Source organism: Salvelinus alpinus, chromosome 7, assembly GCF_045679555.1.
Source record: "Salvelinus alpinus chromosome 7, SLU_Salpinus.1, whole genome shotgun sequence".
In the NCBI taxonomy this organism is placed as follows: Eukaryota; Metazoa; Chordata; class Actinopteri; order Salmoniformes; family Salmonidae; genus Salvelinus; species Salvelinus alpinus.
The window spans coordinates 69,629,654-69,646,945 of record NC_092092.1 but is presented as its reverse complement, the minus strand read 5'-3'; the positions used below and the strand labels follow the sequence as shown (position 1 = coordinate 69,646,945).

At 45.2% G+C, this 17,292-nt stretch overlaps 1 protein-coding gene across 3 annotated transcripts in view; it reads left to right on the top strand.

Moving 5' to 3' along the window:
- slc7a2 (solute carrier family 7 member 2) overlaps positions 1-17,206 on the top strand; it is a 60,387-nt gene extending 43,181 nt beyond the window's left edge. For all 3 annotated transcript variants that reach the window (XM_071411446.1, XM_071411445.1, XM_071411447.1), the window contains exons 9-12: positions 12,802-13,013; positions 13,170-13,336; positions 13,522-13,630; positions 13,779-17,206. In XM_071411446.1, coding sequence (XP_071267547.1) covers positions 12,802-13,013; positions 13,170-13,336; positions 13,522-13,630; positions 13,779-13,909 — 619 coding nt within the window. In that variant the 3' untranslated portion in view covers positions 13,910-17,206. The remainder of the gene's footprint in view (positions 1-12,801; positions 13,014-13,169; positions 13,337-13,521; positions 13,631-13,778) is intronic.
- Positions 17,207-17,292: the final 86 nt, after the last annotated feature.

The following is a 17,292-nucleotide window of genomic DNA, read 5'->3' as shown; positions in this document are numbered from 1 at the left end:
CCCGCCTTATCTCAGCTCACTGGTCACCATAGCAGCACCCACCCGTAGCACGCGCTCCAGCAGGTATATCTCACGGGTCACCCCCAAAGCCAATTCTTCCTTTGGCCGCCTCTCCTTCCAGTTCTCTGCAGCCAATGACTGGAACAAACTGCAAAAATCTCTGAAGCTGGAGATTCTTACCTCCCTCACTAGCTTTAAGCACCAGCTGTCAGAGCAGGTCACAGATCACTGCACCTGTACATAGCTCATCTGTAAATAGCCCATCCAATCGACCCCATCCCCATACTGTATTTATCTATTTATTTTGCTCCTTTGCACCCCAGTATCTCAACTTGCACATTCATCTTCTGCACATACTACCATTCCAGTGTTTAATTGCTATATTGTAATTACTTTGCCACCATGGCCTATTTATTGCCTTACCTCTCTTATCCTACCTCATTTGCACATGCTGTATATAGATTGTTCTACTGTATTTTTGATTGTATGTTTGTTTATTCCATGTGTAACTCTGTGTTGTTGTGTGTGTCGAACTGCTTTGCTTTATCTTGGCCAGGTCGCAGTTGCAAATGAGAACTTGTTCTCAACTAGCCTGCCTGGTTAAATAAAGGTTAAATATTTTTTGGGGTGCAAAAACAAGTACAAAGGCTATTCAAATATATATATATATATATATTTACAAATATAATGTGTTTAATGTCATTGTTGTTACCACCTTGATAATCACTCATTACAAAGATATAAACAGACATTGAGCATTCTCTCCAGTGGCACATTGCTATCAGTGGAAGGGTCTATATTAAAGAAAATTATTAGCTAATCAAACACTTTTACTATGTCATACATTTTAGGATTCCACTGATATTTTGGTGTCTAAATAAACAGTGTAATTGGTGTTACTCAATTGAAATGAAGGACAATCACATTGTGAGCAACATGAATAACCATATCACTTTAGTAAATTATTTTAAAAGGTTAATGGCCTAAGATTTTAGTATATGTGGTCTCAATTTAAGAAAATCCTCAATGACCTAAAATGTGTAATTAGTGTTACCGTCATTGGTGTTACTACTCCTACTGGTGGCACAATGTTATCATAATGGTATAAATGATTTAAAGTCATTACGCTGCCATATTAGTGGATTTAGAATGGGAAGATGTACCCAAATACAATTTAATAAACATCTAGAATAATGAACATCTTTTTTTCTCTCAAAATGCCATGCCCAAATCCCCTTGCAATTCAAGAACGACTTGAATATGTGTGGTAACTGAAAGTAACTACCGATAAAAGCATCTGCTAATGCTAAATAACTATATTATTATCAATCCACCCTAAGACCTATAGCGAGGCAGCTTGATTCAGTGGGGTGAAGGAACTTGATACAATTGACACAGCCGCAGTGTAGGTAGCCATGCTTGTGTGGAAAATAAAGCAAATATCATTACCCTGTTAGAGTAATATGCAGCTTGTGTTATTGAATCAGAGCTATGATGTAATCGGTCTGAATGCTTCCTTTGTGTGGAAGTAGGGAAATGACTTCTTGAGTTCACGCTGATGTTTACTCAACCTTTCGTTGCATGCGAATCGAGATTCAAGAAACACACCATCCTGTTTAGAGTTGTAGGCTATGAAGTTCAGATGAATATCTTCCAGGGAAATAACCCTTTGACTCCAAACAGAAACAGAACAGCGTGTTTCTTGGTCAACATAGCCTACATTTCTTTCGGGAAGTATTTCGGAACAACATCCAAATTATGACAAAGCCAGATGAATCTTGTATGTTTAGAACGTTTGAGTAAATATCAGCATGTACTCAGGAAGCAGTGCACTCAAGTATCAGTGTCACATGTTGACTCTAGGGGCCCACCATGCGACACAGGGAGGAGAGGACAAAACAATGCCCACCTGTATGAACATAATGTGTTTCACTATGGAGCGCCGTTTGGGTCTTTGCATATCAAAAAAGATACACGTTCAAATAACACTATTTGACGCATTAAGTACGTTTTATTTTGACACGTCAAATAACACAGTTCTATTATAAAATGTATGTGTTCTGAATTTGCAGGTGCAAGCCAAGCGACACCACTACTGTCTGTAGTACTGTCAAAGCTGTACAAAAAAGTCTGCAAACAAGCAAACACCAGCTACGAACGATGTGTTTACATTACCGTGTTGATAATAAAGCATCATTTGTTCGACCTCAACTTCTGGGGTAGCTTTAGCTTGGTACCTAGCTATCACCAATACAACAAGCCTGAAACTGCAGTGATTTTCAATATTCTTAGCAATGATTTAGGAATCCTTGTGAGTAAGTATTAGCTAGGTAGCCACTTGTTGTTCACCTATTGAAATTGAACTTCAGCTCATGAAAATAAATAGCTAGCCAGCTACTTAACCCTGTTGCCCAAAGCTATCGTAATTAGCAGCCAGCTAGCTTCATCTGGCTAGTGAGGCTCGACCAGACTGGGTTATGTGTTGTGAAGCTAGCCACAATAAGTATTAGGTACAACAGTGGAATTTGCGGTTTGCCTTCAAAATAAAGGTACCTATTTGAAAGTGAGGCAGAAGGTTACAATTGGTGGAATCATGCCATATTTGTTAAACAAGTTTGGAATGTGAAGCAATGAAATGGGGTATCAGTCTACTTGGTGACTACCACAGAACACAACTGTGAAGAGTTTATACAAATATTAGCGTTGTAGCTCTTATCGCGTGACTGTGACTGTGTGAAATCACCTCCCCAGTCAGCCTATTGTGTGTATTGACATTCATATTGCACTGTACAGCTTTACCTAAGGAGTGGGGATCAATGAAATGGGGTATCACTCAATACCCAAGATATTTTTTCCCAACGTCCTCCTCAGAGTTATCAGACTCCAAAACACCCACGTAGTATTGTTTTACAAGTGTAATACATCCAGTGTGATTTCAACAAATTTTTGTCAAATTAACAAATTATTGTCTTTTGTTGATTTGATATAACAACATTCCAACCTCGTTTAGCATGATCTATAAAATTATGGAATACTTCTAGTATTTGTATTCATTTGCATCACAATCAATGACATACTTTTATTTTGAAGGCTAATTGCAAAGTCAACTATTGTGGCTAATCCTTTATTGTGGCTAGCTTCCCATAGATGGGTCTGACTACCATTAATCAAATAAGAACTGTTTTATAAATCAGGGTTATCTTAGATGATGACACCTAGCTATATAGTTAGTTAGCCAACTATAGCTACTGAAACAGATTATGTCGTTTTGCTATATTTTTGGGGAAGAACTTTGTTTGCATCCATCAGTTAGCTAGCTTTTTTTATGATCAGTGACTTTCAACGTGGCACCACTTTCAATGTGGCACCTTTCCATCAAGTCAGTTCGTCAAATTTCTGTTCTGCTAGAGCTACCCCGGTCAACTGTAAGTGCTGTTATTGTGAAGTGGAAACGTTTAGGAGCAACAACCGCTCAGCCGCTAAGTGGTAAGCCACCCACAGAATAGGACCACCGAGTGCTGAAGCGTGTAGTGCTTAAAAACCGTCTGTCCTCGGTTGCAACACTCACTACCGAGTTCCAAACTGCCTCTGAAAGCAACTTCAGCACAATAAATGTTATTCGGGAGCTTCATGAAATGGGTTTCCATGGCTGAGCAGCAGCCTAAGATCACCATTCGCAATGCCAAGCGTCGGCTGAAGTGGTGTAAAGCTAGCTACCATTGCACTCCGGAGCAGTGGAAACATGTTCTCTGAAGTGATGAATCACGCTTCACCATCTGGCAGTCCGATAGACTAATCTGGTTTTGGCAGATGCCAGGAGAATGCTACCTGCCCGAATGCATAGGGCCAACTGTAATGTTTGGTGGAGGAGGAATAATTATATTTTTTATTTAATTTTGATTTAACCTTTATTTAACCAGGTAGGCTAGTTGAGAACAAGTTCTCATTTACAACTGCGACCTGGCCAAGATAAAGCAAAGCAGTGTGACACAGATAACAACACAGAGTTACACATGGAATAAACAATAACACAATAAACAAGTCAATGACACAGTAGAAAAAAAAGAAAGTCTATATACAGTGTGTGCAAAAGGCATGAGGAGGTAGGCAATAAATAGGCCGTAGGAGCGAATAATTACAATTTAGCAGATTAACACTGGAGTGATAAATGAGCAGATGATGATGTGCAGTAGAGATACTGGTGTGCAAAAGAGCAGAAAAGTAAATAAAAACAATATGGGGATGAGGTAGGTAGATTGGGTGGGTTATTTACAGATGGGCTATGTACAGCTGCAGCGATCGGTTAGCTGCTCAGATAGCGGATGTTTAAAGTTGGTGAGGGAAATATAAGTCTCCAACTTTTTGCAATTCGTTCCAGTCACTGGCAGCAGACAACTGGAAGGAAAGGCGGCCAAATGAGGTGTTGGCTTTGGGGATGATCAGTGAGATATACCTGCTGGAACGTGTGCTATGGGTGGGTGTTGTTATCGTGACTAGTGAACTGAGATAAGGCGGAGCTTTACCTAGCATAGACTTATAGATGATCTAGAGCCAGTGGGTCTGGCGACGAATATGTAGCGAGGGCCAGCCGACTAGAGCATACAGGTCGCAGTGGTGGGTGGTATAAGGTGATTTGGTAACAAAACGGATGGCACTGTGATAGACTGCATCCAGTTTGCTGAGTAGAGTATTGGAAGCTATTTTGTAGATGACATCGCCGAAGTCGAGGATCGGTAGGATAGTCAGTTTTACTAGAGTAAGTTTGGCGGCGTGAGTGAAGGAGGCTTTGTTGCGAATAGAAAGCCGATTCTAGATTTGATTTTGGATTGGATATGTTTAATATGAGTCTGGAAGGAGAGTTTACAGTCTAACCAGACACCTAGGTATTTATAGTTGTCCACATATTCTAGGTCGGAACCGTCCAGGGTGGTGATGCTAGTCGGGCGGGAGGGTGCGGTCAGCGAACGGTTGAAAAGCATGCATTTTGTTTTACTAGCGTTTAAGAGCAGTTGGAGGCCACGAAAGGAGTGTTGTTTGGTATTGAAGCTCGTTTGGAGGTTAGTTAGCACAGGGTCCAAGGAAGGGCCAGAAGTATACAGAATGGTGTCGTCTGCGTAGAGGTGGATCAGGGAATCGCCCGCAGCAAGAGCGACATCACTGATATATACAGAGAAAAGAGTCGGCCCGAGAATTGAACCCTGTGGCACCCCCATAGAGACTGCCAGAGGTCCGGACAACATGCCCTCCGATTTGACACACTGAACTCTGTCTGCAAAGTAGTTGGTGAACCAGGCGAGGCAGTCATTAGAAAATCCAAGGCTATTGAGTCTGCCGATAACAATAAGGTGATTGAAAGAGTCGAAAGCCTAGGCCAAGTTGATGAAGACGGCTGCACAGTACTGTCTTTTATCGATGCCGGTTATGATATCGTTCAGTACCTTGAGCGTGGCTGAGGTGCACCCGTGATCGGCTCGGAAACCTGATTGCACAGCGGAGGAAGGTACGGTGGGATTCGAAATGGTCAGTGATCTGTTTATTAACTTGGCTTTCGAAGACTGTAGATAGGCAGGGCAGAATGGATATAGGTCTGTAACAGTTTGGGTCTAGGGTGTCACCCCCTTTGAAGAGGGGGATGACCGCGGCAGCTTTCCAATCTTTAGGGATCTCGGACGATACGAAAGAGAGTTTGAACAGGCTGGTAATAAGGGTTGCAACAATGGTGGCGGATAGTTTTAGAAAGAGAGGGTCCAGATTGTCTAGCCCAGCTGATTTGTACGGGTCCAGGTTTTGCAGCTCTTTCAGAACATCTGCTATCTGGATTTGGGTGAAGGAGAAGCTGGGGATGCTTGGGCGAGTAGCTGCGGGGGGGGGGGGGGGGTCTAGGGCTGTTTTTCATGGTTCTGGCTAGGCCCTTTAGTTCTGGGAATCTTAACACTACAGCATACAATGACATTCTAGACGATTCTGTACTTCCACTTTGTGGCAACAGTTTGGGAAAGGCCTTTTCCTGTTTCAGCATAGCAATGCCTCCGTGCACAAAGCGAGGTCCATACAGAAATGGTTTGTCGAGATTGGTGTGTAAGACCTTGACTGGCCCGCACAGAGCCCTGACCTCAACTCCATCAAACACCTTTGGGATGAACTGGAACGCCGACTGCCAGCCAGGCATAATCGCCCAACATCAGTGCCCGACCTCACTAATGCTCGTGACTGAATGGAAGCAAGTCCCTGCAGCAATGTTCCAACATCTAGCGGAAAGCCATCCCAGAAGAGTGGAGGCTGTTATAGCAGCAAAGGGGGGACTAACTCCATATTAATGCCCATGATTTTGGAATTAGGTGTTGTCCAAATACTTTTCGGGATATAGTGTATTCATAACTAACCCAAAATAGTTAATCTTTGACGTTTACAGTCGGAGCAAATGAGTCATAGTGGGCAGAACAAGCAAGGAGGTGGGCAGAACAAGCAAGTGTTATGCTGGTGAATGAGGACCCAAAAGCGACTTAAGAGAAACAGAGTCTTTAATCCAGTCTTAAACAAACAATGATACTCCTGGATATTATCATAGGAAAATCCAAAACAGGAAACTGAAATCCTCTCGTCAGTAGAGAGGAACGACTGGAGACGCGACCACAGACTGCAGGTCGCTTCAGGAAGGCACAGGCCGTAGCTGACATAGACACCTGCTCACACGCAGCATCTGAAGAAGGCAAAAACACGACAGGGCGGAACAAGGACACAGAACAGCAAACATCAAACAAGAATCCGACAAGGACAGAAGCGGAAAACAGAGGGAGAAATAGGGACTCGAATCAGAGGGCAAAATAGGGGACAGGTGTGAAAGAGTAAATGAGGTAGTTAGGAGAATGAGAAACAGCTGGGAGCAGGAACGGAACGATAGAGAGAGAGAGCGAGAGAGGGAGAGAGGGAGGGGGAGAGAGGGAGGGGGAGAGAGAGGGATAAAAAGAGGGAAAGAACCTAATAAGACCAGCAGAGGGAAGCACAGGGACAAGACATGATGATCAATGACAAAACATGACAGTACCCCCCCACTCACCGAGCGCCTCCTGGCGCACTCGAGGAGGAACCCTGGCGGCAACGAAGGAAATCATCAATCAACGAACGGTCCAGCACGTCCCGAGATGGAACCCAACTCCTCTCCTCAGGACCGTAACCCTCCCAATCCACTAAGTACTGGTGACCACGTCCCCGAGAACGCATGTCCATGATCTTCCGTACCTTGTAAATAGGTGCGCCCTCGACAAGGACGGGGGGGGGGGGGGAGGGAAGACGAACGGGGGCGCGAAGAAAAGGCTTGACACAGGAGACATGGAAGACAGGGTGGACGCGACGAAGATGTCGCGGAAGAAGCAGTCGCACAGCGACAGGATTGACGACCTGAGAGACACGGAACGGACCAATGAACCGCGGAGTCAACTTGCGAGAAGCTGTCGTAAGGGGAAGGTTACGAGTGGAAAGCCACACTCTCTGACCGCGACAATACCTAGGACTCTTAATCCTACGTTTATTGGCGGCTCTCACAGTCTGCGCCCTGTAACGGCAAAGTGCAGACCTGACCCTCCTCCAGGTGCGCTCACAACGTTGGACAAAAGCCTGAGCGGAGGGAACGCTGGACTCGGCGAGCTGGGACGAGAACAGAGGAGGCTGGTACCCAAGACTACTCTGAAACGGAGATAGCCCGGTAGCAGACGAAGGAAGCGAGTTGTGAGCGTATTCTGCCCAGGGGAGCTGTTCTGCCCAAGACGCAGGGTTTCGAAAAGAAAGGCTGCGTAATATGCGACCAATCGACTGATTGGCCCTTTCTGCTTGACCGTTAGACTGGGGATGAAACCCGGAAGAGAGACTGACGGAAGCACCAATCAAACGACAGAACTCCCTCCAAAACTGTGACGTGAATTGCGGGCCTCTGTCTGAAACGGCGTCTAACGGGAGACCATGAATTCTGAACACATTCTCAATGATGATTTGTGCCGTCTCCTTAGCGGAAGGAAGCTTAGCGAGGGGAATGAAATGTGCCGCCTTAGAGAACCTATCGATAACCGTAAGAATCACAGTCTTCCCCGCAGACGAAAGCAGACCGGTAATAAAGTCTAAGGCGATGTGAGACCATGGTCGAGAAGGAATGGGAAGCGGTCTGAGACGACCGGCAGGAGGAGAGTTACCTGACTTAGTCTGCGCGCAGTCCGAACAAGCAGCCACGAAACGGCGCGTGTCACGCTCCTGAGTAGGCCACCAAAACCGCTGGCGAATAGAAGCAAGCGTACCCCGAACGCCGGGGTGGCCAGCTAACTTGGCAGAGTGAGCCCACTGAAGAACAGCCAGACGAGTAGAGACAGGAACGAACAGAAGGTTACTAGGACAAGCGCGCGGCGACGCAGTGTGAGTGAGTGCTTGCTTTACCTGTCTCTCAATTCCCCAGACAGTCAACCCGACAACACGCCCTTCAGGGAGAATCCCCTCGGGGTCGGTAGAAGCCACAGAAGAACTAAAGAGACGGGATAAGGCATCAGGCTTGGTGTTCTTATTTCCCGGGCGATAGGAAATCACGAACTCGAAACGAGCGAAAAACAACGCCCAACGAGCTTGACGTGCATTAAGTCGTTTGGCAGAACGGATGTACTCAAGGTTCTTATGGTCAGTCCAAACGACAAAAGGGACGGTCGCCCCCTCCAACCACTGTCGCCATTCGCCTATGGCTAAGCGGATGGCGAGCAGTTCGCGGTTACCCACATCATAGTTGCGTTCCGATGGCGACAGGCGATGAGAAAAGTAAGCGCAAGGATGGACCTTATCGTCAGAAAGGAAGCGCTGGGACAGAATGGCTCCCACGCCCACCTCTGAAGCGTCAACCTCGACAATGAATTGTTTAGTGACGTCAGGAGTAACAAGGATAGGAGCGGAAGTAAAACGCTTCTTGAGGAGATCAAAAGCTCCCTGGGCGGAACCGGACCACTTAAAGCAAGTCTTGACAGAAGTCAGAGCTGTGAGAGGGGCAGCCACTTGACCGAAATTACGAATGAAACGCCGATAGAAATTAGCGAAACCGAGAAAGCGCTGCAACTCGACACGTGACTTAGGAACGGGCCAATCGCTGACAGCCTGGACCTTAGCGGGATCCATCTGAATGCCTTCAGCGGAAATCACAGAACCGAGAAATGTGACAGAGGAGACATGAAAGGCGCACTTCTCAGCCTTCACGTAGAGACAATTCTCTAAAAGGCGCTGGAGTACACGTCGAACGTGCTGAACATGAATCTCGAGTGACGGTGAAAAAATCAGGATATCGTCAAGGTAAACGAAAACAAAGATGTTCAGCATGTCTCTCAGTACATCATTAACTAATGCCTGAAAGACAGCTGGAGCATTAGCGAGACCGAACGGCAGAACCCGGTATTCAAAATGCCCTAACGGAGTGTTAAACGCCGTTTTCCACTCGTCCCCCTCTCTGATGCGCACGAGATGGTAAGCGTTACGAAGGTCCAACTTAGTAAAGAACCTGGCTCCCTGCAGAATCTCGAAGGCTGACGACATAAGGGGAAGCGGATAACGATTCTTAACCGTTATGTCATTCAGCCCTCGATAATCCACGCAGGGGCGCAGAGTACCGTCCTTCTTCTTAACAAAAAAAAACCCCGCTCCGGCGGGAGAGGAAGAAGGCACCACGGTACCGGCGTCGAGAGAAACAGACAGATAATCCTCGAGAGCCTTACGTTCGGGAGCCGACAGAGAGTATAGTCTACCCCGAGGGGGAGTGGTCCCCGGAAGGAGATCAATACAACAATCATACGACCGGTGAGGAGGAAGAGAGTTGGCTCTGGACCGACTGAAGACCGTGCGCAGATCATGATATTCCTCCGGCACTCCTGTCAAATCACCAGGTTCCTCCTGAGTAGAGGGGACAGAAGAAACAGGAGGGATAGCAGACATTAAACACTTCACATGACAAGAAACGTTCCAGGATAGGATAGAATTACTAGACCAATTAATAGAAGGATTATGACATACTAGCCAGGGATGACCCAAAACAACAGGTGTAAAAGGTGAACGAAAAATCAAAAAGGAAATGGTCTCACTGTGGTTACCAGATACTGTGAGGGTTAAAGGTAGTGTCTCACATCTGATACTGGGGAGAAGACTACCATCTAAGGCGAACATGGGCGTGGGCTTCCCTAACTGTCTGAGAGGAATGTCATGTTTCCGAGCCCATGCTTCGTCCATAAAACAACCCTCAGCCCCAGAGTCTATCAAGGCACTGCAGGAAGCAGCCGAACCGGTCCAGCGTAGATGGACCGACAAGGTAGTACAGGATCTTGATGGAGAGACCTGAGTAGTAGCGCTCACCAGTAGCCCTCCGCTTACTGGTGAGCTCTGGCTTTTACTGGACATGACATGACAAAATGTCCAGCAGAACCGCAATAGAGGCAAAGGCGGTTGGTGATTCTCCGTTCCCTCTCCTTAGTCGAGATGCGAATACCTCCCAGCTGCAAGGGCTCAGTCTCTGAGCCGGTGGGAGGAGATGGTTGAGATGCGGAGAGGGGAAACACCGTTAACGCGAGCTCTCTTCCACGAGCTCGGTGACGAAGATCTACCCGTCGTTCTATGCGGATGGCGAGTGCAATCAAAGAGTCCACGCTGGAAGGAACCTCCCGGGAGAGAATCTCATCCTTAACCTCAGCGTGGAGTCCCTCCAGAAAACGAGCGAGCAACGCCGGCTCGTTCCAGTCACTGGATGCAGCAAGAGTGCGAAACTCTATAGAGTAATCCGTTATGGATCGATCACCTTGACATAGGGAAGCCAGGGCCCTGGAAGCCTCCTTCCCAAAAACTGAACGATCAAAAACCCGTATCATCTCCTCTTTAAAGTTCTGATAAACGTTAGAACACTCAGCCCTTGCCTCCCAGATAGCTGTGCCCCACTCCCGAGCCCGACCAGTAAGGAGTGATATGACGTAAGCGATCCGAGCTCTCTCTCTTGAGTATGTGTTGGGCTGGAGAGAGAACACAATATCACACTGGGTGAGAAAGGAGCGACACTCAGTGGGCTGCCCAGAGTAACATGGTGGGTTATTAACCCTAGGTTCCGGAGACTCGGAAGACCAGGAAGTAGCTGGTGGCACGAGACGAAGACTCTGAAACTGTCCTGAGAGATCGGAGACCTGAGCGGCCAGGGTCTCAACGGCATGACGAGCAGCAAACAATTCCTGCTCGTGTCTGCCGAGCATTGCTCCCTGGAACTCGACGGCAGTGTTGCGAGAATCCGTAGTCGCTGGGTCCATTCTTGGTCGGATTCTTCTGTTATGCTGGTGAATGAGGACCCAAAAGCGACTTAAGAGAAACAGAGTCTTTAATCCAGTCTTAAACAAACAATGATACTCCTGGATATTATCATAGGAACATCCAAAACAGGAAACTGAAATCCTCTCGTCAGTAGAGAGGAACGACTGGAGACGCGACCACAGACTGCAGGTCGCTTCAGGAAGGCACAGGCCGTAGCTGACATAGACACCTGCTCACACGCAGCATCTGAAGAAGGCAAAAACACGACAGGGCGGAACAAGGACACAGAACAGCAAACATCAAACAAGAATCCGACAAGGACAGAAGCGGAAAACAGAGGGAGAAATAGGGACTCGAATCAGAGGGCAAAATAGGGGACAGGTGTGAAAGAGTAAATGAGGTAGTTAGGAGAATGAGAAACAGCTGGGAGCAGGAACGGAACGATAGAGAGAGAGAGCGAGAGAGGGAGAGAGGGAGGGGGAGAGAGAGGGATAAAAAGAGGGAAAGAACCTAATAAGACCAGCAGAGGGAAGCACAGGGACAAGACATGATGATCAATGACAAAACATGACAGCAAGGAGGTGGGCAGAGCCAAGCAACGAGCTAGCGAGATCCTATTAGCGTGTTATAGCATGTATTTGCATATTTCCATTAGAGAACGCCTCCACTGTGAACTGTGCGTGTGCACAAACTCAATTTGGCCTTGGGCTCGGTGGCAGGTAGCCTGGCGGGTAGGAGTTTTGGGCCAGTAACCAAAAGATTGCTGGATCGAATCTCCAAGCTGACAAGATAAAAAACAGTTGTTCTGCCCCTGAGCAAGGCACTGTTATGTGGATGTTGATTAAAGCAGCCCTTGGCACTTCTCTGATTCAGAGGGGTTAGGTTAAATGCGGAAGGCACATTTCAGTGGATGCATTCATGTGTACAACTGACTAGGTATCCCCCTTTCCTCCTTCGAAACAATGCCATTTTTTAAACTTTGGCAAAGTGTCAAGTCTATAAAACTTAGTGCACTGTGGTTGTAACAGATTGTAGTTTTGGGAACAGAAAAATGTATTGAGATCAGCTGTTTCATCGATGAGAAAATTACCAGAATATCGGGCCAGTTTCACTTGGTTCCATCCTAATCCACTACCCGCAACTGGACTTTCTCTCATTACCATAAATGGTGGTGAGAAAACATTCTAAATGAATGATTCAGCTTTATATCCCGGTGATGTGTCTGGGTTTCCCCTTCTGTCTGTGGACATACTCCTGTGTCAGTGAGAATCAGGGCTACCGCTCAATGCAAGCCATTTCGATCTATGGTGTCCACAGATACATTTCTAAGTGAAAATGTCAGTCGGAACCGGTACCAGAACCACGCAGGTCCCCTAAACAGGGGACTTTACATCTAAGAGATTTAATAGCAAACCCACCAAATACGATGCCAAACCACTAATGTTCCTGTCTTTTGGTTGTGAAACTAAATAAGACTAAATAAGTGTCTGTCGTGTCTTTCAGGTACCAGCCGGACCTGCTCTATGGAAAGCCAGGCTGTAACAGGGAGAAGGATTGCCTGACATCACCGGAAGGGGAGTCGGAGCTGACGGAGTCTGAGTCCCACATCAACATGCTGAAGCAAGGAGGTTCCACCCTGCAGACGGTGCTCAATCCTCCACTGGTACCCACAGAACAGTCCTCCTCTGTGGTCAACATGGCGGTCTGTCTCTTAGGTTTGCATTGCATCGCTGATCTATTCTTAAACTCCATGAGGGCCATTTGAAATGTTCACAATGTTACAATGTTGTTGTATCTGATGTTGTCTCACCAGTGGTGGACAAATCATTGCCGTAGATAATTATTTAAGTCTGTGTATTGTCTGTCCACAGTGTTGGTGGTGTGTGTGATCAGTGCTCTGACCACCTACCATGGATATGCCATCATTCGCATGGAGACCTGGATCCTGTGTTGTCTGGCCCTGTCCCTGGTGGTCTTCATTGGCTGTGTGGTTCTCATCTGTCAACAGCCTCAAACCAGCAGGAAGGTCTCCTTCATGGTACCTACACAGATGACTATATTTTTTAGGCAGAATCAGCCTACTGCACCATGACCCCATGAAGTTTTCAAAAAATGATGTACAATGATTTCATACCATGTCAGTTTCAGGCTCTCAGGTTGCAGTTGGAGGATACAATAAGCTGTGTTACTGATGGTTAGACTCTCTGTTGTCTATTCATACAGGTTCCACTCATCCCATTTCTTCCCATCCTGAGTATATTTGTCAATGTTTACCTCATGGTCCAGCTGAGCGGAGACACCTGGATACGCTTCTCCATATGGATGGCTGTGGGTAGGTTCCGCCCTCCAACATCTCTGAAGCCTCAAACACATTGAGGTGTATCTATCTAGATGTCCACCTGCTGGCTCGCCCCAGGCCTGCAGATGGGAAACTCTTTTGTAACCAGGCCTTCTCGGTCTCCCTGTCTTCCTCCCTCCAGGTTTCCTAATCTACTTTGGCTACGGAATGTGGCACAGTGTGGAGCGCCAGCGCAGGCTCCAGGACTCCCTCAGCAGCAGTGCCAAGCAGGAGAAGAAGAACAAGGGTCCAGAGAAGACCAGCCAGTGTTAAAGAAAGATCAGGGATCCACACAGACTCTAGAAGGTCACCTGGTGGCCCCTGCCCCAGCCAAGACACAGACACAGACACAGTACAAGCACACAGCAGCTATCAACTAAATACACTACAGATGTAGGATCTTAATTTGATTACTCTTTTGTTGCTGAGGATTATCCTGAACCGCAGGAAATGCAGATGAGCTTCTTGATTTACATAAATTCCCTGAAATCCCACACTAACACACGGTTATATTAACAGTATTGCACTTTTCATGTAGCCTAATTTTGGCCAGCTAATAAACTAACCACTGATCAAGCAACATTATGGACTAAACGTTCAAATCCTGTTGCTGCAGGATTATTTTGCTGTGGCAATACTGGTCAAATTAAGATCCTACATCTGTTTATACAGCTACATGCCATCTGTGCCTCAGTCACATGCCATTCTCCCAGTGGAGCTGCAGTATACTGTATCAATGGTCATGTGATTTGGAGCAGTGAGGTGGGCTCATTATCGATGTCCGTCTCCATGACGATGTGACCAAGTAGGAAAGGCTGATTGGTCAGAGAGGTGTGGAGGCATCTCCAACAGTCTACAAGAAGAGACAGAAGACAGGAAATGACAGGTTTTGCATTTCCTATTACAATTACAGTCATGGACTGACTGTGGAAAGGCTTTGTATTTGGTTTTGGCCTAAATTTCTATGTCTTTTTCTGTCACTGTGTATCCTAAGTCAGCTTATACAGGAAGTTTGCTGTTGGAATCTATTGTCTTAGTGTAGAAAGTTCAGTAGGTCACACTATGCTAGTATTAATACCCTGTTAGCGAAGCACAGACAATTTTCTAATCTTGCTGAAAAAACTAACTCTAAAACTAACTCTATCCAGGGTTAATGACATGTACACTAAACCATTCATTTGCTTCTAAATAGTGGCCACATTCTGAATGTACATTCTGTACAAACGTAAACAGACATACTAACATGCACACACAGAATATTCATTTCATTCTTGGCATATATATGCACATGCATCATGTTATGTGTGCATATCAATTTATTACAATCACAAATGGGATTTAACTGTTGGTGAATGGTATTTCTGAAATGTTCATCTGACGTGTGTTTTCCATAATGGTACTAATGATTTAGTGTGTGCTCTATTTGACTTCTTGTCTTAATGTTCACTTAATGTTCTTGCAACAGGTGTTGTTGGTGTTCTAATCGAACACAAGTTTAACTAGTCTTTATAAATGTTCTATTCTGATTACTTGGATATGTTGCCGTCATAATCGTTTTTACAATCGTGTCGTGAAGATTGTATGAAATCTAAGTGGAGTGAATAAGAGAATTGCTTGTTCAGTGTTTGATATCACATTCCATACAAAAGACCGTTTTTGCATTGCTGTATTTTTTTGTGTGCAAGTGTTACATATCTTCTTAAGTCCTTTGGGAGATTCTTTTGTCTGTTATTGCTAGACGATGGACTGGACTGTCTTGAAATTTGCCATTTCTTGACAAAATATGCTCTACAGGCCACCTAGAGTCGCTTTTCTCATTTGATGCTAGTCCCTTCACTGTTTTCTGAATAGTTTCTTAGCATCACATACAAGATGTACCGTACATGTTTTGCAGGATAATATCCCAGGGAAAGTGACAGTTAATGACATTATTCAACAGATTCAAGTTAAACTGGTCTTTCAGTGTTTAAATGTTCCATGCTTTTTTGCATTAATATTCTACTCCAAGTCGGAGCTTGATCAGTATTTAAAGGTTCTCCTCCCCTCCCTTCCCTCCCCTCTCCTCCTCTCGTTTTGTGTCCAAAAAGTTTATTATGTCTACTTTGTAACTCTACCTTGGTTTCACAACCAATTTATGGGGTTTGATATGGATGAGCAGTGAGAGAGATATTGCTTTTTAACATTCTTCTCTTGGAGCAGCAGAGGCAAAAGTCATGTAACTTTTCCCAAATTCCCAGGTTTTCCAGAAATGCCTGTTGGAAGATTCCTGGAATCAAGGGGGAATAAGCAGGAAATCCTCCAATTAGGATTTCTGACATACCTAGGAGTTTTGGGGAAGTTACCAGATTTTTACAACCCTAGTTAGGGAAGTATTTTAGGGTGTTCAGTTGCAGTTAATCCACTGATAGAGCTCTTAGACCTGTGGTATGATGATGATCTCAGAGTTCCACCTCAACCTCCGGTATTGAGACCTGTGGTATGATGATGATCTCAGAGTTCCACCTCAACCTCCGGTATTGAGACCTGTGGTATGATGATGATCTCAGAGTTCTACCTCAACCTCTGGTATTGAGACCTGTGGTATGATGATGATCTCAGAGTTCCACCTCAACCTCCGGTATTGAGACCTGTGGTATGATGATGATCTCAGAGTTCCACCTCAACCTCCGGTATTGAGACCTGTGGTATGATGATGATCTCAGAGTTCTACCTCAACCTCTGGTATTGAGACCTGTGGTATGATGATGATCTCAGAGTTCCACCTCAACCTCCGGTATTGAGACCTGTGGTATGATGATGATCTCAGAGTTCCACCTCAACCTCCGGTATTGAGACCTGTGGTATGATGATGATCTCAGAGTTCCACCTCAACCTCCGGTATTGAGACCTGTGGTATGATGATGATCTCAGAGTTCCACCTCAACCTCCGGTATTGAGACCTGTGGTATGATGATGATCTCAGAGTTCTACGTCAACCTCCGGTATTGAGACCTGTGGTATGATGATGATCTCAGAGTTCCACCTCAACCTCCAGTATTGAGAAATCCTGAACAATCTTAGTTTAGATGAATTTGATGTACATTTGCATTTGATCTTCTTGAAAGATAAGTGGCTGAGGTTATGCTATATCATGTCATGATAATTTACTGCAAAAGCATTATTATAAAAAAAATTACATTTGATTTAACTTGATCGATTTAAGTTGAGTTAGGTTAATTAAACGTGGAACAAAAAAGCAGAGCACATTATGTTCCCGAGGACCTAGATCAGGGTTGCAGACATATGTAGCTAGTGTTGTAGCTTATAAAAAATATCAACAGAATGATCCTCTGTAAATGTACCCATTATGTAGTGACATAGTTTTCCATTGTTTCTACTAACTGTACTATTGTCAATAAATGTATTTTTTTAATAAGATCAGTTTATGCAAGAGTGTATTCTGTGAGTGTTCTGCACATTGTCAGACATTGCAGTAACTCAGTGAGGGGAGGATATATAACTGCTTGTCTGTCTGTCTGTTGTAAATGGTTGATATTAATAATTGGTAATAAAAACCTACTTGGTTTAGAATTTGGGTCTGGACATCCAGGTTTATCTGTGGTTCTCTCAATAAAACCCAAATAGGGTTGTGTACCTCATTAAATCTCCTTTATAAA